At 42.1% G+C, this 24,634-nt stretch overlaps 1 protein-coding gene across 1 annotated transcript in view; it reads left to right on the top strand.

The window, feature by feature from the left end:
* The first annotated feature begins 517 nt into the window (after positions 1-517).
* Positions 518-24,634, top strand: part of LOC138304555 (E3 ubiquitin-protein ligase RNF14-like) — a 108,232-nt gene continuing 84,115 nt past the window's right edge. The window contains exons 1-4 of the mRNA XM_069244708.1: positions 518-725; positions 11,634-11,795; positions 14,696-14,847; positions 17,603-18,121. Coding sequence (XP_069100809.1) covers positions 11,642-11,795; positions 14,696-14,847; positions 17,603-18,121 — 825 coding nt within the window. The 5' untranslated portion in view covers positions 518-725; positions 11,634-11,641. The remainder of the gene's footprint in view (positions 726-11,633; positions 11,796-14,695; positions 14,848-17,602; positions 18,122-24,634) is intronic.

The raw sequence follows: 24,634 nt of genomic DNA, 5'->3' as shown, positions 1-24,634 counted from the left end.
ATAGAATTGACACTGGGAATTTTTTCATTCTAGTGTATTTCAATGGGCTGTTTCAGGACCCTGAGAACTAATGCACAGTGGCGTCCGCTATCTCCTGAAAGAGCTACGAGAATCTCCGACATAAAAGCCGCAGCTGCGGCAGGTGTTGAGGGAGCTATCTCGCCCAGTCGATAAACTGGTGCTGACGGATTAATCCAGAGACCCACCAAACACTTCATTTTGAAAGGCAAGATCAGTCCCATCCCCGGAAACGGTGAATGATAAAAAGGTAGGCCACCCACTTACAACTAACGATATAAACTAAAAAGGGGGTGGGGACGTCACAAGCACCGTCCTCGTGACAGCACAGCGCTCAAGAGCTTTAACGCTGTCGGATATGCAACTGGAGTGGCACAGGGAGCTAGGCTACTGGTGGAGACAAACTCGGGAACCGTGACGCTATGTACAGGCCGGGTGGCTCTAGCAAATCTACTTAGCACACCTATGATGGTCGTAAAGTTGAGCTGGAAGCAGCAACAGGAAGCGACGCACTCCTGAGTCGTGACGCAATGTACGGGCCGGATGGCTCTCGAAGGCGGTAGTCTGATCATCAACACCCGGCCCGTTTACATGGGTCACGGGGATGAATGTTCCAGCTTTCTCAGGTCTGATATCGATCGCTGAGGCAAAAGTATTCCAGTGAATAGTGGAACCCGTCAACAGACGGCAGTCGGGACGCGCAACAGGTATATCCTATGCCAAAGGTACCTCTGTCAAGAAGAGAGGAACCGAGTTTTTCTCGTCCATTTGCACGTTTAATGCTCTATGGTTGACACTAAAGGGCCTGATCTGGTCAGCGGATGCAGTGACATGCAGATAGGTGTACCCAGACCTAGCGTTACCACCTGATAAGAAGGCAAATTCAGGACAGTGATTGTAAAAATTCAGGACAAAAGGTCATTTTTATGGACACATATCAGGATGTTGCACGATTATAAAATACACTGCTCACAGAAGAAGCCAACGTTGTTTTATGTTTAATTTGTTTGAACACGTTCACACGTTTACACGTTTGTTTTAACGCATTCACACATAACTGGACAGATTAAAGATGGAAAAAACAAGCAAACATATACACTCCAAGCAGCCAACATAGGGTGCAGTTTTCACAGTTCTACTCCGGTACCATGAATGATAATGCCAGAGGTAGCACTCTTACTGATCGTAGGCTTAGAGTTCATAGGCAGCAACACTACTAACTAGAGTGTGTGAAAAAAGAGAGAAAAATTATGTTGAGAAAGGAGGAGAGGGTTATATACTTAAAGGAAGAGACAGAAGCTTTGAACAGTGAGAATGAACAGTGAGAGAAGAAGAAAGCAGGCGAGGGTCTGCAAACTGAGGGAAAGAGCAGATTGTGAAAGGAGCAAAACAGATACAGAAAGATGCTGAGGGTGACTGAGAGAAGGTTGAAAGGAGAATAAAAGGTAGAGGGGACATATAATATGGAATGTATAAGGAACTGATAGAAAGCATGTAGGGAAGTTTGTGAGGCAGAGATGAATGGGAAGGTAGGAGAGAGGAGGGAACGGAGAGAGAAAAAGGATCTGAGTGATTAAGTGGTTGAATAGGGAAGAACAGAGATAATGTGAGGGTTCACTTTGTATCTTTCATATCAGACCTTTCAATCCCATTTCGAATGCAATATATCTTTGAAAATACAGTGCTACTCTGCTCTTTCCCTTTCATGCAACGTATCACAGCATCTTCACTTGCTCTGTTGGTTGCTTGAAATGTTAGTAGATATATCCCTCAGAGATTTGACACAGGTGTCCAGATTTGTTTTCGACCATGTACGTGCTCCACCGCAGTTTGGCTAGGGTCCCACTACAAAAAAGACATATACATATGGACAGAAAATCACTATGTTATTGTTCAACAAATGAGGTAGAAATCTATCCAAGGTTCTAGCCCGGAGCATTAGTCTGGCAGGTTACAATGTGACACTAGAAGATTATGGGATTAGAGCACTTCGGTCTTGATATGCAGGCACGTCTACTTGTGCCCTTCATTATGCATTAACTGGAAATGTTGAAATAAAAATTTACTAAAACACAGATTAAAATTAAATTAAATTCTTCAGTTCATAGCGCCTTCCTACCAGTCCATTCCACAATCAGCTGATGTGCTTTTAACTCCGGGTCTGGGCAATGCAAATGCTGCCAGAGTGGTAGCTACATCCCTGATAGGGCTGGCTTTAGTGCTCATGCCAGATGGTGTGAGAATATTTGTCGTGCTCCCCTGCCCCTAGACCTCCTTCTCCAATGAATCAATACCACAAAGCTGTCCATGGACGTCATTGAGTGGTCCCCAGGGGTCACAGCTGCAACCTCTGGCTTGCCCCTTGTGGCCCCTGGCACTTCCTTTGTGACCCCTGGTTTCAGAAGCGGCAAATTCACTGCCAGGAACAAAGTTACAGCTCATCCAGGATGGCAGTTGGTACTCCATTCTTTGTTTTCTGTCAATTTGTATTACACTAATAGTGAATAATAATTTAATTATTCACCATTAGCGTAACAAAAATGAAGTGAAATTAGCTAGGAATATGCCCTTCCTTGGCAGCTGAGGTAAGTAAAAATGCTTTTAAATGTATGTTGTGTGCATGATTGCAGGTGAGTGTGTTTATGAGAGAGAGTGTGTGTAATTGTGAATTTATGCATATGTATAAGTATGTGTGTGTGAGTGAAAGTGGATGTCCAAGGACACATGATGTCACTTCTGCTACCACTTGCATTTTGGTGAATTGATGTCCATGATGCTGTCTCTCATCCCTAAATAGACCCGCTCTTGTGTGCATGTAATTCCTTTTACAGCACTACTCATCCTTAGTATGCAGAGTAGAGTAAGGTGCCAGAGTGAGTTATAGCAAACACTTATAATTCAGAGACAATGGTGTGTAAGTGTGTATATCAGTGTACAGGAAATGATACTTAAGACCATGGCCAGTGGAATTATGCAATTGTGCAACTGTGACGATTTTTGCATGGTTATAGATTTACCACATAATCCATCTTCTGCTGCATAATGTGCAGAGTTTACATTAAATGGTTCGAAAGTTACTAGAAACACATTGATACATGTTTCTGTGCTGTAGTAAGCCCTTTGCAAAGAGGGACTGGTCACCTTTCTTTTGCTTGTTGCTATACTTGGGTGTTAAACTGGTACTAATGAGATGCAACCAATACCATTTTTAAAACGACAAAATATTTAAGTAATACTATTAGAAAATGTGCCGCATTACACAGCATAGTTTGAATTTCTTCTTGAATGATTTGCTCAATCCTGTTGCATATTTTGGCCCTCCCTTGCAGCATAATTCCAGTCGCCCTGCTTAATACAATGAGGACTACAACATGTAGGAGCCACACGTCATCTATACTGGCAGGCATTATATGAAAAGAGTGCTTAGTCTGGTGAAATACAAATGCAGGATTTAAAACATAACATAGTGGTTGGGGTTGTTTTTTCTAACAAGTATTTATTATTATCCAAAGAAACCCTATTTAGCAACCTTACAATAATGAACATTTAGGGAAAAACAATAGGATTGGAAACCGATGCCTTGCAGGTTCCATGCTGCTTTTTGATTCTTGTTCATAGCCAGGGGCACTGGAATTAGGTGACAGAAGAAGGCCAAATCATGTGGCAGGATTGGCTAAATTGTGTGGGAAGATAAGACAAATGATACTGCATAATGCAGTATATTTTGTGATAATATTACTTCATTATTTTCTGATTCTTACATTTGTTAAAGCTTTCTGGGCATAGATTGTACCTCATTAATAATGGTTTAATATACCAAAGTATAGTAATTAGCGATACAAAACTGACCAGTCAACGTTTGCAAAGGATCTTCCGCTGTGCAGCAATACGTCACTGTTTGTGCTAGAAACCAAATCCTTTTTTTTTTTGTTAAAATCTGCTGGTTCTACAGCAGATGATGGTATATGTGGCAAATCCACAGTTATGCGAAAAACGTTGTGGCTGCACAATCACGTAATTCCAGTGGTCCTGTTCATAGCTCACTGTGCTTTATTACGATTGTATTTTATGAACAGAAATCAACAAAAGTATCTCGGGGCCAGAACAATAACTCACTGAACTATCTACTTAAAAAATTTTTTTTAGATTTGCATGATACATATTGTGTTTTGCTGTAGGAACATTATCCCTCTGCACTACTTTTAGATGAGTCATAACAGGCATAACTCCATCTCTCAACAGATGCATAAATCACCAGGGTTAAATTGACATTTTCATTATTAGCTGCTGGCACAAAGGGACTCTGGAATCTGTGCCTTTAACCCTGCAAGAAGTGTCAAAATGCAGCCCTCGCCCAGAGCTTGGCACCTGGTGCGGTGACACCGGCCTCTGAACAAAATCAGAATGCCATGCCCCTGTGCGAATTAAGGTTGTCCGACTAAAAGATTAATATCTTTGGGCCCACCCACCATATGAGAATCTTATACCCCACCTTAACACAATCTATCTAACACAGATGACTCATTGTGGGATAGACTTAATGCAGTTTTTCTGGTTGTATATACTAATCATACAAAAGTTTGTAATAGGACTTTTTGCCTGAAACACCATGTGAGGTTTTGTGTAGATCTTGCCATAAGTGGGTCCATTGGCTCTCTGCAAATTTCCTTCCCATCAATGCTTGCCATTTGGTCTTGTAAGAATGAGAGAATTGGACGCCCTCAGGCATCCCCATGTGCGCGGAACTGCATGGAATACGTCATGCCAAGCTCTAATGTCATTACGGCGCACCCTATTTTCTGCATCCTCTGCTCTGTTCTCCAGTACTTTCAGATTCCATGGAGGTCACAGCGACCATCAGCTGCTGCTATGGCGGGGGTTGCATCCAAGAGCTCGCTCTCGACAGTCGTGACCTGCTCGGCAAGCAACCTGTTTTCCTGCAGTAGGCCTAGGTCAGTGCCCAGTGTATCTATTTTCATTTCTAAAGCCTCCCACGATGCTGCAATTGCTTGCAATATATCTTGTAGCATAGGAGTTGAGGATGAATTCCTAGTATCAAGACGGGTCGTATCTCTGAGCTTGTCTGGGCCCAGACCTGGCCAATCCCCTGGGTCAGTCTCCAGTTTCTGTGTGCTCTTGCCCATGTTGATCAACTGTGTAGTACAGGTGTAGAGGCAGCAATCCCCCAGTGGGTGTTGCTGATTACAGACTTAATAATGGGTTTCGGTGGGCAAGTGGGCAGTTTCAGGAGGAGGACGTCTTCTGCGAACCGGAGTCAAGGATAAGAGGTTACACTCAGCCGTCAATAATTAAGAGGGGGGTGGTCAGTAGTTACAATGCTGGAATGAGTTGTGACTGCTGGTTCTGGGATACCTCTTGGTTCATTCACGGGACAGTGTCCGCTATGTCCCGCCTTTCTCTGAAAGGGCTGGAGCAAGTATAGGCTCTGACTGGTTCTGGGATACCTCTTGGTTCATTCACGGGACAGTGTCCGCTACGTCCCGCCTTTCTCTGAAAGGGCTGGAGCAAGTATAGGCTCTGACTGGGTCATTAAATGCCACTGTAGGAGACAGCAGCCTGCCGGAGAGAAAGCCACCCCACGGCCTCAGCAACGTTTTCCGTGTCACGGCCACTGGGGCCTCCCTGCCGGCACGAGTAGAGAAGCACACTCAGAAATGATGCTCCCTGCCGCAGTAGTGACAAGAGTAGACAAAGACTGCCATGGTTAAAGACCCAGCAGCCGCCGCATGGGCCCAGGCCTTGGGTCTCGACATGATCCCTCACGGCGAGCACCCTACCGCCGATCGTGGCCCATGGGCTCACTGCTAGTCAGTTGTGCCCCGTCCAGGGTAGTGCCCCCTGTCAAGGGCTTCTTCCAATGCCACTCTTCCTGCTGTTCCCCTTGCTGTAGTCGAATTGGCTCATTTGCGCAGGGGAGCAGCAGGAGTGAGATCTTTTGGTTCCCCTATTGGCAATTACAGCTTGCAGGCTCGTCTGTTTCACGCAGTTCAACCACTTAGTGTGCCTCTCCCACCTTCTCCTCACCGCTCTTCCCAAATGGTCCATAAGTAGGCCACCTCTCATTAGTAGCCCGGGGTGAGGGAGGACACAGGCCAGCGGGAGCCCCCATCCACTCTACACCTTCAGGGCTCCTGCTCTCCAGCTCTGCAGTCCCCCACATCGCATCAGGCAGAGCAAAGCAAGCCTGACCCCCAACTGGTCTCCAATCATTGAAGCAACAAGCCTCCTCCCTGCCAGGCCACCGCCACCTATCTCGTTGTGGCCCGACACAGCAGGTGTGGTTTCAAGGCCTATGATTGGTCGGCGCTCTCAGGTGCTGCTGCAGGAGTACTGCTGCTCTACCGTTTCATAGCGGCCTCCCTGGGCTCTCTGCCTGTAGTGGCCATGCTCTCAGCACTTTGCGACAAGCAGCAGTCCGGATGAGCAGCTCACCACTGGTTCAGGGGGGGCACTGCATGGCAGGCACCATTTTGGGTGGCCATGGATTCCGGGTCCACCAGCTGAAAATATAGCCACTACGGTGGTCACTGCGTGCTCCTAGGGGTGTTTGGTGTCAGCACCCAGTCTTACTTTTTAAAAATCTAGGTCAGGGTGGGGGTTGGATGGGGCTTGGCGCTCTGGAGCTTTGGGACTCAGATGTATGCCATTCGTCACTAGCACGCCCCCTTCTTTGTGATGTCATTGTGCTTTAAAAATATATATTACATTGGCATCAGTTTGTGGGATTAGGGTTTCATTTGTTGATATACTATCATATTTATAGTGGATCATGCATTTACACCATGTCATTGGTAGTAGTCAACATTGTGCACATTGTAGTATGTCAGATTTAATGCATGATAGAAAGAGAGAACTACAAGTAACATTTAAACTGTAAATGCAAACAGTAGGTACGTTTGCTGAGTAGAGCACAGTGGGTACAGCAGGCAAAGGTGCAGCAGGTAGGAGAGTTATGGCATTTGGAAGCAATGTCTGCAAGGAGCGAGTAGGCGCATCACAGATGTTACGTGCGTTTGAGCCTGACATGTTACTTAAAGCAAGAGCTGTCTTAGTGATCGTGTACAAGGCGCAAATTAACATCTTCGAAATCATTCGATCAACATAAACATTACATGGATGTGCCACATATTCATATGTGTACTGTTTTTCTGCCAATTTGCAATTTCCGAGATAGATTTTAGAAGATCAGAACATGGGGAAATGCTCCTCTGTAATAGAACCATTACCGTTAGTATAATTTTTTTCTCAATCGCGTTGATTCAGTGACAGTAAAAACTAAGAGCAATATAAGTTATACAATTTGTCTTGACGTAAATTCATAAAAAAAAGAAAGTGCATAATGATGGCGATGCAATGTTTGCAATAATAGTGTTATTTCAACAAATTCATTATAAAGTACTCCTATGATTGTAAATATTAAAACGAGTCCCATTGGGCATAATATGTAAGTTAGTGCACCTATGGTGCAGGACTGGCCTAATCAAGTAGTTTGGAAAAGAATTGGGTGAAATAGATGCATGACAAACTTACCTCTGTATTCCAAAAACATCTAGCTAGGGTGCACTATGATAAAATGAAACAATATAACTCCTGGTTATGAATAGTTCTATGTTTGGGCCATCGAGTAGTCTCATATGATATATAAGGAAGAGCTTGATACAATTAATTCAGGGTTTCCTAATATGGATAGCAAAGTGACAGCTCAAACACATATTGGAGTCCTCCAGAGAACATATGTACGAATAAGCTTTATTATAATTCTGTTTCTGTAATGTTTCTTTGCAAAAAATGTGGTTTTAGGTAAACGTTCCTAATATCGTTATAGAGTCTACAAAATAAAAGAAAGTAATTGTGCCTGGAGATGACCTGTTAATCACATGACCATTTTCTGCCACGTCTGGCCATTGCTTCATCTTTGGGGGAAAGCCACTAATACATGGGCTGTACCCAGGCGTAGATGTGTCAGAACAAAACAATGCTAAGTGCTAGATGTGGTTAAGATACCACTGTAAGACCCCATTTTGGGCTACAGACAAGTATCTTGTAACCGAGGGTTTAAAACTACCTGTGGCTCATCTAGCATTCACCATGTTATTAAGAAGTGAAAGCTTCAGATATCTCTTACTAAAATGATATGCTGTCTGGTTCCTCTAACAATCAGGGAACATTGAGCTGGGCTGTCTCACTAGTAATATACAGGGGCCGTGGAAGTTTCAATGCATTCTCTAATCTTAAGCAGCCTCTAATGATTTCTTTTGTAAACTTGTTTTCCTCTTTGTTCCATATGGAGTGCTATAGGCAGTATACTTAAAAGGAATTTATGATAACATCCACTGAAAGGACAGGACAGTACCTCACCCTCATGTGACAGTAAACTGAGTCTTTTATATTAAACAAATGTCTTGAAGTAAATACCGTTCTCCTAAAAAACACAGAGTACTTGTGTGCCACGTGTCCACAGTGAGACAACCACATCAAACCAGTAGGAAGAACCAGAAGTGCCAGAATTGTGAATTACTTTTTTGGAGGACGTTGAGGTAAGGTAGTGGCAAAATTAGATAATTCTAATGCTCTATTTTGTGGTAGTGTGGTCGAGCAGTAGGCTTATCAGATGGTAGTGTTAAGCATTTGTTGTACACACATAGGCAATAAATGAGGAACACACACTCAGAAACAATTCCAGGCCAATAGGTTTTTATATAGAAAAATATATTTTCTTAGTTTATTTTAAGAACCACAGGTTCAAGATTTGAAGTAAACACATAAAATGCAAGGTACTTCACACAGGTAAGTTAGGAACTTCGAATAAAAGCAATATCATATACAGTCTGTTAAAATGGCAACAAGCTATTTTAAAAGAGGACACAGTGCAAAAATCAACAGTTCCTTGGGGAGGTAAGTAAAGGTTAGTTTGTGAGGTAAGTAAGACACTTACAAGTCTCAGTTCCTGGGCATAGGCAGCCCACCGTTGTGGGTTCAAGGCAACCCCAAAGTTACCACACCAGCAGCTCAGGGCCGGTCAGGTGCAGAGGTCAAAGAGGTGCCCAAAACACATAGGCGCCTATGGAGAACAGGGGTGCTCCAGTTCCAGTCTGCCAGCAGGTAAGTACCCGCATCCTCAGGGGGCAGACCAGTGGGGCTTTGTAGAGCACTGGGGGGGGCGCAAGTAGGCACACAAAAGACACCCTCAGCAGCACAGGGGCGGCCGGGTGCAGTGTGCAAAGCAGGCGTCGGGATTCAGATAGGAAACAATGGAGGGACCTGGGGGGTCACTCTAGCGGTGCAGGCAGGCACAGGGGGGGGGCTTCTTGGGACAGCCACCACCTGGGCTAGGCAGAGGGTCGCCTGGGGGTCACTCCTGCACCAAGGTTCAGTTCCTTCAGGTTCTGGGGGCTGCGGGTGCAGTGCTGGTTCCAGGTGTCACGTCCCTTGTTACAGGCAGTCGCGGTCAGGGGGAGCCTCCGGATTCTCTCTGCAGGCGTCGCTGTGAGGGCTCAGGGGGGTCATCTTGGGCTACTCACGGAGTCGCAGTTGCCAGGGAGTCCTCCCTGTGGTGTTTGTTCTCTGGATCTCGAGCCGGGGGCGTCGGGTGCAGAGTGGGAAGTCTCACGCTTCCGGCGGGAAACGTGAAGTCTTTAAAGTTGTTGAAAAGTTGCAAATTTGTTGCAGGTTGTTGAGCAGAGCCGCTGCTCACGGGAGTTTCTTGGTCCTGGGGGTCAGGGCAGTCCTCTGAGGCTTCAGAGGTTGCTGGTCCCTGTTGGATGCGTCGCTGGTTGCAGGTTTTCGACTCAGGAGACCGGCCGGTAGGGCTGGGGCCAAAGCAGTTGTTGTCGTCTGTCGTCTCTGCAGGCTTGTAGGTCAGCAGTCCTTCTTCTTTGGTTCAGGTTGCAGGAATCTGATGGTGGTTTAGGTCTGGGAGGGCAGTAGCCAGTGGCTTCTGTCCTGGAGGGTGGCTACACCCTCTTAGTACCTCCTCTCGGTGGGGGGGGGGGGAACATCCCTAATCCTATTGGGGGAATCTTCCAAACCTAAGATGGAGTATTTCTAAAGGCAGGGGTCACCTCAGCTTAGGGCACCTTAGGGGCTGTCCTGACTGGTGGGTGACTCCTCCTCCTTGTTTTCCTAATTATCTCCTCCAGCCTTGCTGCCAAAAGTGGGGACAGTGGCGGGAGGCGGGCATCTCCACTAGCTGGGATGCCCTGTGGCACTGTAACAAAGGGGGTCAGCCTTTGAGGGTCACCACCAGGTGTTACAGTTCCTGCAGGGGGAGGTGTGAAGCACCTCCAACCAGTACAGGCTTTGTTCCTGGCCACAGGCACTCTCCCCATCTGGCCAGCAACTCGTCTGGTTGTGTCAGGCTGGCAGAAACTGGTCAGCCCCACACTAGAAGTCGGATTGGTATTCAGGGGCATCTCTAAGATGCCCTCTGGGTACATGTTACAATAAATTCCACACTGGCATCAGTGTGCATGTATTGTGCTGAGAAGTTTGATACCAAACTTCCCAGATTTCAGTGTAGCCATTATGGAACTGTGGAGTTTGTGTTTGACAAACTCCCAGACCATATACTCTTATGGCTACCCTGCCATTACAGCGTCTAAGGTTTTGCTTAGACACTGTAGGGGCATAGTGCTCATGCACATATGCCCTCACCTGTGGTATAGTGCACCCTGCCTTAGGGCTGTAAGGCCTGCTAGAGGGGTGACTTACCTATGCCACAGGCAGCGTGAGGTTGGCATGGCACTCTGAGGGGAGTGCCATGTCGACTTAGTCATTTTCTCCCCACCAGCACACACAAGCTGTTAGGCAGTGTGCATGTGCTGAGTGAGGGGTCCCCAGGGTGGCATAAGACATGCTGCAGCCCTTAGAGACCTTCCCTGGCATCAGGGCCCTTGGTACCATGGATACCAGTTACAAGGGACTTATCAGTGCCAGGGCTGTGCCAATTGTGGAAGCAAAGGTACAGTTTAGGGAAAGAACACTGGTGCTGAGGCCTGGCTAGCAGGGTCCCAGCACACTTTCAATCAAAACTTAGCATCAGCAAAGGCAAACAGTTAGGGGGTAACCATGCCAAGGAGGCATTTCCTTACAACTGTGTTAACTTACACCAAACAATGTTGTACAATATGTCCTGTTCCAGTGTATCAATTATACTTTGTTTTTTATTTTGTAGTGAAGATCATTTTGACCTTCAACCAGGTAAAGGGGTCTCATCAAAACAATTATGTGTAGGAACATCTGTAATGGATGATCAAAATGTTGCATATGTGCAATGATCATATGTTGCAACCAGATATTTAGGAGGAAAGGTAAATACCTAAGTGGCGAGACATCCTGAATTAGTAGCGCGCCGGTCCTGGAGGTGGGTAAGTGAAATACCCTTCTGGCCTCCATATTGCACTCTCTTTAAGAGAGGAGATCCGTCATACAGTACTTTGACACTGGTGGTTAACCACATCCAGTCAAGGCTGCTGTTATTTACAGCTCCCAGATAATAACGCGGTTGCAGTAGCACTCGCTTTACTGTTTAGACTTGCGGCAAGGGCTGCATTTTGCTGTAAACTATAACAAAAAATATTGATTTTCTTTTACAGGTGCATCAATGTCTACAGAAGACCAGGAAGCCCAGGAAGATGAACTGCTGGCATTGGCCAGCATTTATGGTGAAGATGAGTTCAAGAGAGCCGAGTCTGCACAAGGTGGGGAGATACGAGTTTGTCTGGAATTACCTGAAAACTTTAGAATATGTGTAAAAGGTGAGTCTAACTGTTTACATTTGCCCAGTGTTCTTTAAATAGGTTATATCAGTGTGTTATATGTACTCGATATAAATTATTTAATTGGGTTGTATGCAAGAGGTTTGGTTAGGACAGAAATATCAACCTACATCTATGTGAACTCCAAAATAGAGACTACCACTATGTCATCAAGATAATCATACATGGGAAAATATATATTTACTATTTTAATTTAACTTCCACTTACGTTGATGATATAGTGCAACTCAATATATGTGCAGGCCAGTATGAAAAACGCAATATTTTGATATCACATTTCATTGGTGTTACGAGTACAGAGACTTGGGCAGACAACAAAACCCTTCTTCTCAGTGTCTTCTTACTCAAATAGACATCTGTTTGCAGTGTACAAAGTCGTTGTCAATATTAGATGAAGTTATATTGCACACCAAAATTACGCCATATGTAGCACAATTAAGAAATAATAAGACATTAACTGCTATGTGTATAGAATCAACAAAAGGGATAGTCGAACTCTGGTGTGCCATTCTATTGCGGAAGCCTCAGGACCCTATATGCCTTCTTCTCATGTTACTTTGAGACACTCTCAGGAAATGCTTTTTTTAAATGAGCCAGCTATATCAATGGAACCTAAAGCAGCTACTGGGCCTGGGTTGATCAGCCCACTCCGCCCTCTGCATTGCCTTGCTCTTTGATCTTTGACTCCTGGGTTGCAGCCTTGGCAAATGAGAAATATAGGCAGAGCATGAAGGGAAAGACGTACAACTGTTTTTTGGAGGTAGCAACCGTTTATGACTGCAAAAAACGTTTTTTTATTTTTTTTATTTTTTTAGAAGCATCCGATTTCTCTTTAAGGAAAACAGGCTTCATTTTATTTCAAGACAATCACAGACATGGTGGTCTGCTGCCCCCGCAGGCCACTATCCTTGTAACAGTTATCATTCCTTTTGGGTGGCAAACCTCGACTTACCTCATTAGCCTTCATTTGCGATTCACTAGGGATCACTATTTAAACGTTCTAAAGCATCTTGAATTAGGAATTGCAATTTCCTAATTGCAGTTCGGTAAGTATAGTAATATGGAAACCGCAGTTTCAAATTTTTGTACATCTGGTCTGTAGTTCCTTAGTAGCTCCTTCTATTCTTATACATCTGTCCAGTGAGTCCTGTGAGCCGAGACGTCAGTGGGTTAAGCTGCATCACCCTGCACTTGCTGCAGCCTGTTAGGACTTGAGCGCATGCAGACTACTACTGTCCAATCACCATCCTTCTGCCAGGACGATAATTTAACTTTATCCTGCACTTCAGTCAGTAGGGTGTTTCATAAAATTAAAAAAAATACACATGATGAAGAACTAAGATGATTAATTTTTCTTTCTCCATCACAAGATTCTCTTGAATATCAAAGAAGTAATAACAGGCTTAAGCAAGTCTCCTAGCCTCCGATCAAGGAGCAAATTAATCATAAATTAAAGAGTTTTTTTTTTTTTTTTTTTTTTAAACCGAGGGGCATGGTACACCCACGGTGTTGTGAGCACAGACTGTAACATAGCAATAAATGTATATACACTTTCAAAATATCTTAAAATGTTTACATATAAAATTACCGCCAGTAGAATCAAATCAGTATAGAATATGCCAGTCAACGCGCATTGTCGCAGTTATTTTATGAACTCCTGCCTCAGCATGCTATGGTTTATTGCACTCTCGACCCCATTGCTTTTTTAATGCCATCACAAACAGTAGATAATAATGTCAGAGGGCAAGCAAAGACACAGTGATTGTTCAAGTAACCATGTCCAGTTGCCCAGAAGGCCAAACGAAATAAAATAGATCAGAGTACCTAGTAAGACCAAATTAGGGGAGGCCAAAATTGTGTCCAAGAGTTGACCGGCTACATGTGTAGGCTTTGTATTCAGTAGTTTCATATTTAGCAAAGACAAGTATTTTTTAAAGTTTACGTGGAGCCTGTTCGTTTTTCTACCCATTAATTAAAACCCCTTAGTAACATCACATTTCATTCCCTGGGGTGAAATACCTAATTGCTACTCTCAGATAATGCAGTCCGAACACTGCTGTCTGGAGTGTGAAAGTACAGCAAACGACAATTCAGTTGTGCATGCTTGATATTGCAAAATAGTGGCACAAACTCTTTATCTAATTCAATTCGAACCAGCAAAGCAATCTGATCACTAGCTACCACTGATACACCTCAAACCACATGCCCAACCAAATCACTGCAGTTCATTTGAAAATCTTCTGGGTCCATTGCATACAGGAAATGTACACGGTCCTCTTAAAGCCAAGTCTGCTCAACAAATAATTTGGCACTGTTCTAGTGTAAAAATAAATGAGTAATTTGATATCTATGCTGGACTGCAGATATTGCATTGCACAGCATAACATTAACTGTCCCACAACAGTTTTAATATAACAGATGACTAGAAGAGTCTCTAAGGAATTATACATCATGCTATAAGTTCTCTTTTTTAAGGCCATTAATAAAGACTTCCAGAAAAGTAAAGTTGTTGGGGAGTAATAATAATTACTTTTTTTGTAAGACTACCTCAGGATTGATCAACGTGAAACTGAACTGTAAGTTAGGGCTGGAGAGTGCGGAGGGTGTCAGTGGGAGCGTTAGGTAATACTACGATTGTGATGTTACCCGCTTGCTGACCTTCAGGTTGTAGGCGAACTTGTGCCTTTTGTTCTAGATTTAAACCATGTTAAGAAAACAGAGTTCATCCACAGTTAAAAATAGAAAGTGGCTCAACAGAAAGTTTCTAGGCATCAGCGAAGAAAGCACTCTAACTTACATGCTCTCCAGCAACCCAAACTAGAAATGGACGTTCACTGATTATTTTCTGATTAATGTTTAAACTGCTTCTTATATTTTAGGCAATGCTGCTGCAAATAATGGAAATGACAGCTTTGAAGACACAGTTTGCTTTTTGCCTCCGATCTTGTTGAACTTTGAACTTCCGCCTGATTACCCCTCAAACTCTGCTCCAGTATTTACACTCAGCTGCAAGTGGCTCTCTACAGTTCAGGTTTGTCCTAAGTATATTTTCAGCTTAAGACATCATGTCATAACTCCTGGCAACTCCATGATGGTTTGACAGAAAAAAATTAAACTTTGTAGTTATGATCTCTTCATTAGATGGTGTTATCTTTTAAAACAGAGTTGAAACGATGTAATCTCAGATCAGTTCATTCTCCAGATTAACTACTAAACAGTGTCTTTGAATGCTACACGGAGCCTTAAGTCTAAAGCAAATCATATTTTGCCGTTCAGAAAACAACAGATACTTAAGAGCCACCTTCCCATTTAGCAAATGTAAATTATTAGGGTCGATTTCAGCCTGCTTGTATTTGTTGTGCTGGAAAATCTAAGTATGTACATAAGGAATAAGTGTTGGGACAACTAGCACCTGTGAGGTTTACAGTGTTGTGAAAGATCAGGGACCTCAGAGAAGCCTAGGGTTTTGGATGGACAACGTTCCTAAGCAAAGTAGTAAAAAAAAAACAAAAAACTGGTTTTGATGGTTTCAGGTGTCCGTGGTTCTTAATCTCCCATTGAAGAGGTTTTGAGGGAAAGTTTCTAAACGTAACTTTCTGAGCCCTAAAAGGTTTTACAAAATCTAAATTCCACAGCAAACACAAACAAGATTGTAGCATTCAGACAAAAGGTTGCTATCACTCAGTCTACATTTGCAAAAAGAAAGGTACAGTACACGGTACAGTACTCGTACAAAGTGTACTGCATGGGAATCTTTACTGTCATTCAATGTAAAGATTAAATTGCTGGCTGCTCATCAGACGATCATGACACATAATCAGTGAACTGCTGCATTTTGAAGGAATTGCAAGTGAACGTATAGCAGGCCATTGTCAAAGACCAAAATGGATTCCATGGAAGTAGTCCGAGTACTATTAATTATGCTTAACTTCTCGGACTTTCTAAGGTGAAAAAAGGAGACTACAATAGATGTTCCCAGGCCTTGAGCTGGAGCTATATGAGTGCTCCAAACTCTAATTACAGAGTAAAGTCCTGCGTCAGCTGATAGTACCAGGTTCCTCATAAAACATCTTGCAGTCAGACAAAACCTACTAGGTACGGGGCAAACATATTTGTATATTTAGCAAACGTTTAAAATTGAGCTGTCATGGTTCGCTCAGAGTTTGTAAGGAAACGAAAGTTGCACATTGGACATCTCTGACAGAGGATTTCGGGAAGTGGTGTGAGCATCGTGAACTTCAGGTCTTGTACTGAATGATTATGGCATAAGAACAGTTTGTGGAGATAGTAATTAAAAGAGTCAAGGCAAGCAAGCTTGAGTTGGTGGTGGTCTGTGGGAAAACATAAACACCCGCTAAATACACAACTTATTAAAAGTATCTTCAGATAGAAGCTGTATTTCCAAGAGTGCAGGCTGTAAAATCGTATTAACTGAAAATAATAGTAGAAGGAAAGGCTTGGGGCACACCTTCCAATATCCTGTCCAGCTAGATTTGTTTCACTTTTTTTACAGAAGAAATTAACATTCTCCATATGGACACACACTGATGGCTAAGTAAAGGTTTTCATGGATTTAAATTAGTTGAACTCAATTACTTTAAACAGTTAGTTTCAGCTGTTTGGGGCCAAGACGCTGGATTCTGTGAGGTATTGACTGTTAATAGTTTTAGCACTTTACATAAGAGTGATAGTGAAATCAGAATTTAGATTATGCTGATTTTTCGTCAGTCCTCCTGATTTTTTTTTCTAGTTACTTAATAGGTTACTTACTGCGTCAGGGAATTCAGGGGCTACTTTAAAACATGCTAGTTTGTCGAGAGAGACTGGAAAACATATAAGATTACTTTGTCACCTTTTCATGTTTGGTAATATCTCTGGCCTAGAGAACAGAGCACAAAAATATACTGTGTCAGTGGTCTACCATGGGCAAATTAGTTTATTGATCATTGAGACTAGAAATGGAATAACACTGAAGACGTAGCAGTGGCACCGTGGGTGTACAAGCACTTCAATAATATGTTACGGTTACTCACTGCATTTCGTTAAATTCCAGTGAATGAAAGTCTGAGTCTGATCGTGCCAGATAAGATGTATAGGTTGCACACACATCTCTACAATAACCTTACTAATGCAATACTAATAAACATTCATGATTTTATCTCTGTGCACATCATTAAATGAGGCCCAGATTAGTAGAGCCCAACTTTGTCTTGCATAGCTTGATAATGTAGCTTTTGTTATGGAATTTGGATCACAAATTCATATCTTTACTCTTTGCGTAATGAAACTGTTGTCTGCTGTGATTCTGAGTTTACGTTGCACATGAAAGCCTAATTAGCCGTTCACTAGACGAAGCAGAGAACAGCCACATTGCGGACCATATGGGAAAATTTGTAGTATTTCATGAGACCTTGTACTCTTTTGCCCACAATTTTGCACCATTCACAAGTGCTGCATGTGTATTACAGGCTACATCACTCTGACAGCTTATTGGCAGGAAAAGAACCCAAGTAGAAATGTAGGGTGGTGCTAGCAATGGAGAGATATCTAGATACATAAGAAAAAGTAGGGCTCACGGCATATGATAGGTAGTCATATTTTATTTTATGATATAATAACAACTATGAAGGAGTTGGGAATCTTTATTTCACATTGTTGATCATTTTTGCCAAGACAGTGCATACAGCAGCCACCGTAGCTTGTAATGAAATTCCAGGTGGATTTTATGCTTAATACTCTATGAAAGACAATATTGTATCCCTAATGCTGACTCTTTTCTGTTTTAGCTGTCTTCCCTATGCTGCCAATTGGACACTTTATGGGAGGAGAACCAAGGAGATGTTATTTTGTTTGCCTGGATGCAATTTCTAAAAGAAGAAACTCTGGCATTCCTAAACATCACTTCTCCATATGAGTTGACAATATGCACGAAGGGAACGTTCAGTCAAAAATATTTGTTCCCCACGAAAACAGAGCAGGATTCCAGTAAGGAAGAGCTGACTAAGAGCAGTGAGGTCCTTGATTCACGAGCGATCCAAGATGTGGACTCTTTTACTGGTCTTATCAGGGATGTCTTGGATTTTGACCAAGTTCAGCAGAAGAAGTGCTTTGACAGCAAACCATACACGTGCAACATCTGTTTCTGCGAGAAGCTAGGCAGCGAGTGTACATGCTTCAAGGAATGCCAGCATGTCTACTGCAATACCTGCCTGACTGGCTACTTCGAAATACAGATCAAGGATGGCCAGGTGCATGCTCTCAACTGTCCTGAACCCAAGTGTTCTTCAGTTGCTTCGCCTGCTCAGGTAACAGCAAAATTAATTACATTAGTACCATGTTCGGGTTTTTGTTTAGTGTTTGCATTCAGTTTTGCGGCTATTTGATTGTTCAACAGCAATCACAGTAAGGATATGCACCCTATTGTTGATTTCTGACACTCTAGGAAGCTCTGCATTCATACCTTTTCTTTGAAAACAGAATCACTGGCTTTTTAATAGAAGTTTGTTCTTAAGTATCCTTTCACTTTATTACATTATATCACCAATTTATGTAAAATAGGAAGCAGCAGCCTCCTGGCATTTATTTCACTTGACTCCTGGGATTTCACTTAGATTAGAAAAAAGAATAGATACTTATGTAATTTCCTGACTTATAAAAACTGTGTATACTTGTCTTTGGATGCCTGCCATGACCATGCTATCTTCCTCACTTTAACTTTCAAAATAAAAAAATAGAATTCTGAATATCGAGTCCCAAAGCTCAGTCTGCTATTTTTAGGACACACTTAGAGAAAGCAGTTATCTCTCTGTTTGCAAAAGACCTCTTGTGGACCATACCAAAATGCTTTGAGATAAGGTGTGAGATGCATAATGTCATGATATACCTATGCAACCCATTGATCATCAGGAACTTAAATATTGAACTGGTCAAACCCCTTGCGGATATGCCCATCGGAGAAAAGGCATGGCTTCTTGGTTCCTCTGAAGAGAATTCTGTCAGAACACTATTCTCATGAACAGTTGTCTTGAAAAACCCTCATAAGAGGAAGAGCATTCCTTCTCCTGCTCACATTTTGATCAATATGCCCAACGTGACACAGCTACTTACACAGTTTCCATCTAAATAAAACCTGTTCTTGTTTCACCTTAAACTCCCAGTAGAAGAACATACACCCCTTCTAGGGGTCGTCATTCTCCAAGGGATGTCACCACTTATGAATTATCTTTGAGAGACTACATATTTTTATTTCCATCTCCATACTTAGAAGAAAAACATCTGCATGTTGTTATGAACTTTCGAAGGTCTTGGCAAGTGAAGCCACCACATCTCCCTAGAGATGCCTGAAGCTTAGTGTTCGATAATTTGACTGGAACATTGATATCCAGCAAAAAATCTGGCTTCATTCACCCACAGTTTACTTGCGACGACTATAGACATTTTCCAGACACAATGAGCAACAAAGCAAATAGTTTTAATTCTGCAGCGCACCAGAGCAAGACCCACCCTTTTTGAATCCTGACCCACATGTGAATTCTGTAATGCTGTTATCTGTAAAGAAAAGGTGTCCCATTTGGCCTCTTCCTTTACCTGGACAAAAAAAAGATATACTGCAGTTGATTGTAAAATATGCAAAACATGAGGCACTCCATCACAGGCATCAATCTTGATAGCTCTTTGGGACCATTTACTTAAAGATTCTGGATTATCAGGATTTGCAGATGACCATCACAATGAAAAATAAACATGACTTAATATAAATTACCAATTGGGGCATATAGGTTTGAAACCACCCAATCAGTGTGTTGGCTGCAACTTCAAGTTTTTCATCATAAGGCTGTCGTTCTTGACTATCCATTAGAGAGCTACAAGGTTGTTCCTCAAAGGTTTGGCAGAAAAGCTGAAATGGACATGCTAAAGGACATATGCATGGAGGGAAAGAGAATATTCAATCTACACTACAGGTCGCAAAACTGCTACTACCCCCAACAATAGCAGAAGTGGCCTTGCAACAGCATCCTCAAAATCATTAAAGCTCGCAACACCAATATTGACAGCATTTGATATGGGTAGGAAGGCAACTCTACCCTCAATTTCACATGCACCTGTAGAGAGAACCATTTCAAAACAGCCCGATGAGTAACTAAAAATGGGTGCTTTTTATTGTCTGGAATGGCTACATATTGAGGCTCAAACATTGCTCCTTTCACACCTCCAACAAGGTCCAAAACCTATAATATTCAGAACCTATCTCTGGGTGTTCTGCTGTTGCATTAAGAGTAAGCAATAGAATGAATGCCAAAATTGATAAGAACAAATGCCTTTACTTGAGTTATTAGATTCTAAGTACAAAGAAAGTAGTTTGGACTCATATTAAACCTCGTAGCTATCAATGACTAAATGAAGTAGTATTTGAGGATGTTGGCACTACATCAGGTATTTCTGCAGTTATATCAGGGAGATTGAATGTGTGCCACTGACCCAGGAATACAATTTTTACATTTCCGTTGCTCAGAAACGCAGAAAAGACCTTAGGTTTAAATGAGAAAACAAGCTTGTCATTTCAGGTTTCACTTATTGGACATAAAATGAGGCGCACAAATGTTTTAAAAACGCATGCCAATTATTAGTGCACATCTCAGAAGGAATCCTGTTTACATCTATCTACATCTAATCGCCTGGATGGTCATGCAGGTTCTAAAGAGAAAGCAAAGCAAGATTAAAATACAGGAGGAATTGGCACTCTTTCTAGGTGTACATCCAGAAAGATGATAGTCATTTCTTCAGTATTTATGAAGTTCCATTCAATACTATTTTTGCTTTTTCTTTCGGAGCTGTCTTGCATGTGACTCTCTCACAGTCTTTTGGCTTTCGTCTTCATAAATATGGGGCTCTGGCCACACTTGCTTCTCCATGAGTTTCCAGTATCTGAAAAATAGCATAAAGAGATAAGCTGTGACTGGAGTTATTTGTCTGTTCCAAAATAATGGGTAAATCTTGTTTTTCGAAAGGCAGACTTCTGGTTGTTATTGTGGCTTACAGATGACACTTCTATTGCACTTTTGGCAGTTGTTTGTTTCCACAATCCATGGTCACTTTTTCACAAGTGTCCTCCCGCCTGTTAAGCTGCAGTGTAATTTTAGAGGATTATTTCTAGGGGCAATGAACTTGGTTTTGAGAAGTGTGAAATCACTTATATGTCCTTGGCAGTAGACATTGAAGATCCATAGGCTCAATTTTACACAGGCTGCGCATGTATGTCTAATCTGGCTGGCTCTTTCTCAATTTGTTGTCCTTTTTAGTTCTGTGAATGTTTGAAAAAGCATAGTATTTGTCTTTCTATACCATACCAGCTATGGCCTTTTGTTTAAGTAAAGACAGTTCTTAAGTAAAGTCAGTGCCTTGACTTTGTGACAGACAGTGATGGAGGATACAGCTTTTTACAGGCGATGGGGTGCTCCTATATTTGAGGACACAGTCTTTACAGATGGACCAGACTTTGTACAAAAGATTTCCAGGTAAGATTACTCTACGTGTATGTACCATATTCTACTGTGGTTTACCTGAGCGTGAATTTTGCTTTACAAAAGAAAAGTATTCAAAATCATGGAAGAGGTTCTCTGAGTGCAAAACCTTCAGTTAACATGATCTTGCCATATAAAAAGGGGACACCTTTTTTCCAAAGTGAAAGTGGCTTATTCTAAACCTTGGTAAGTCATGAGAACCCTATTTTTGTGTGTAGCTTTGGCTCTTTAGAAAATTAAGCAAAGGTCTTCACAGTTGGCAAGTTTTCCAGAGGAAGAACACTGAATGTGAAATATTTGTGATTTATGAAGAAGGTGGCCCTTGTGGACCAAATTGATCCTCACTTTCTTAGCATCAAAAACCTGTAGAGTGAATTGCAGGAGACTTGATGCAAAGATAAGTAATTTGAATGGTTTGGGTGAATTGGCGTCAAGGTTATTAGTTACTGTTGAGTAACATTAGCTTCTCCTGTGTGGAGGGGCCTCCTGAAATCAGCAAAGGAGATTTTGTCCCTGTGGCTGTATTCTGCTACACTTGTGTACCTGTGCTGTTTGATTTAGATTTAGTGGCCTACAGTGGAGTCGTCTACCTGTTTTGCTGTTGCCGTGTTGCTTAAGTGCTTCTACCCTGAAGGGGATTTTGGACAGTTGCATCAATTTCTCTAACACATTTTCATTAATTTAAATAGTACTTATATAGTGCTCCATGGCCCATGGTAGTGTTAATGCACTTTAAATAGACAGCATCAAGGAACCAGTGACATTCGTAATTAATAAGCAAGAAAAAGCCTGAAAATACAAGTGCTTGGTCTGTGTCTTCAAGATGACCAAGTTTTATTGGAGGAAATGCTACAGGAGGAGTTGTTTGAATAAATGGGCTTTCAAGGTTTTCTTGTTACAGTTGGACTAGAGTTCCATGCTGGTGTGGCAACTGTGGAGAAAGATTGTTTGGTGACATAAAAGGCTGTGAACTTCAGAAGTTCCAATAGAAATGAGTCTTCACTTCTCAGTGTTTCTGAATCTCCGGCAGGGACAATCTTTCCTCAGAGCAGGGTATATTGTTCTCGTGGACGGCCTTATTCCCCGTGCAGTATAATTTGAATAGCATTCTTGTTGGAATTGGGAGCCAATGTATCTCTTTTAGAATGTTGAATTTATTTGTGCTCTATATGAGCCTGGCGACTGAGTGTAGGACAGCTTGCAGCAAGGCTTAAAGGATGATGTAATGGGGATTTCATCCAGAATACCATTGCTAAAGTCCAAAATTTGGGAACTGCTGTTCTCAAATGCTCTCTTTGAATGAGTATTTCATTTTGCTCAGTGGATGGAGATGGAAGGTAGCCATTTGTCGGCTTTATTGTGTGTGGGATGAATGAGAGACCCGTGTCAATTTTTGCACCAAGGGGAGTTGGCACACAATAAGTTTGAAGGTGAGAATTCTTTTAGATGAAGTGTGTTTCAGATGGGTAGGTAGAAGTTTCATTTGGTAGATGTCGACAGGAGTAGTAATTCCCTATTATTTGGGCTGAGTATGAAGAAGCTGTCAGTCATCCTGGCTTAGGGTTAGCACAGGCTTTTTCTAAAGATTGCTATGCTCCCAATCATAGATGTTTTGATATACAGTTGTGTGTTGTCTGCATGTTGATGCAAGACAACATTGGAGTATTTCATGATAAGGCTTTGTGGATCCTTGTGGAGACTGAACAATGTTGAATATACATAATAAGTACTACATGCTTAAGGGGATAAAAACTCCATCTCAGATACTCCTCCGTACTCGCAGTAGTACTGAATGGGAGATTCTACTTTATTGAGTATTTAGATAACTGCAGGATACTCTCAGTTTCCTTCTAGGTGATAACATTTTGTTTTGGAAATTCTTTTTTATTAAACAGTTGCTCAGAGTACATTAAGCCTAAATGAGCTAGCATGTATAGAATAGACATTATGCAAGAACCAGTTTCAATACAAGTGGTGTGTTATTTTGCTTTTCACTAATGTCCGAGCTGACAAAAATCCCTGGAACGCACTTCTTAGTCCAAAGAAGACATTTATTATTTCACTGCACAAGGTTCCTGAAAGGAGATTAGCATGTTGAAACCACACGTTTAAAAATAGTCACAGCAATGAAATGAAAACATACCAAAATGATTCTACACTGCAATATACACAGCAAATATATGTATATTATAATGCAAAGCAAATAATTAATAAAAATGCATCACCGTAGGGCCTGTCAGGTGCTTAGTCTATCTCCTGCCATCAAGCCGATGACCCCATTCGTCTGCGAAAGAGAAAGAGATTCCTACCCTCACAGGAAATCTATATCAGGCATCCAACATCTGAATCCTGATTGAGGCCTTTGAATCTCCCACTGTCGCACTGGGTCTGTTTTATATCTTAAAAAACCAAATGAGCTTTCTGGAAAAAACCCTCCTGTTGTTCAAGAAGTATTCAAACATGATGGCTAGTTTAGGTATGCTTTGAAAATAACACGTTGGGGTTTGGCCACAATCCCACGATGTCCAGTCAAAGCAAGGCCATTCCCTGCCATCTGAGTACATCCTTATCAACCAAAGCCCTTGGTGAGAAAAAGCACGAAAACAGACAGGCAACCTGGAAAATCACTGGCAGCTCTTAACATAGCAGTGTCTAATGCTACGATAAAGTCAATGGGCAGAATGAATCTAAGGCTAAACTGGGTCTGTAACTGGTGAACACTAATGTGACAGTAGGCAGCTAAGCCAAGCGCAAAGTGGTGCAACACAAAGTCTGTGGTCAAAACACACATTTCACTACATTCCGTCCTTTTGATCTGGTATAGAATTAGATGGAAACATCATGAGTCCTAATCATGTAAAGGTACACGGTCCGCCTGTAATGTTTGCTAGAATATAAGTGTTCCCATACAACTGGCAACTTTGCTTAACAAGACTGGCAGCAGTCATCAGACGATAACAAGCCATGGGTTAGTTCCAGTGGAAATGTACTCAAACAGTTTGATAGAACATCCATGGTACTCTGCATTGTTCCCATGCAGAACTTTGATTTGCAAATTAGTGCTAAATGGATCCATAGGTTTTGTACTTTAAAAGCAGCAGGAGCATTGCACAATGGTTGATCAATCAGGTTCAAGTTGGGGATGCTGTCCATCCCCTCACCCCACATGCAAACGCCCGAAGGGAGACCACACAGTGGCAAGTCGTAGTATGATCTGTAAAAGAAACAAATATGATTTTTCTTGCAAGTAACGTTTGTCATCTAAAATGTGCTCCAATTTTTCCTTTTCTTGTTTTA

This window comes from Pleurodeles waltl, chromosome 7 (assembly GCF_031143425.1).
Source record: "Pleurodeles waltl isolate 20211129_DDA chromosome 7, aPleWal1.hap1.20221129, whole genome shotgun sequence".
In the NCBI taxonomy this organism is placed as follows: Eukaryota; Metazoa; Chordata; class Amphibia; order Caudata; family Salamandridae; genus Pleurodeles; species Pleurodeles waltl.
This window is presented reverse-complemented; position numbering and strand designations above follow the sequence as displayed.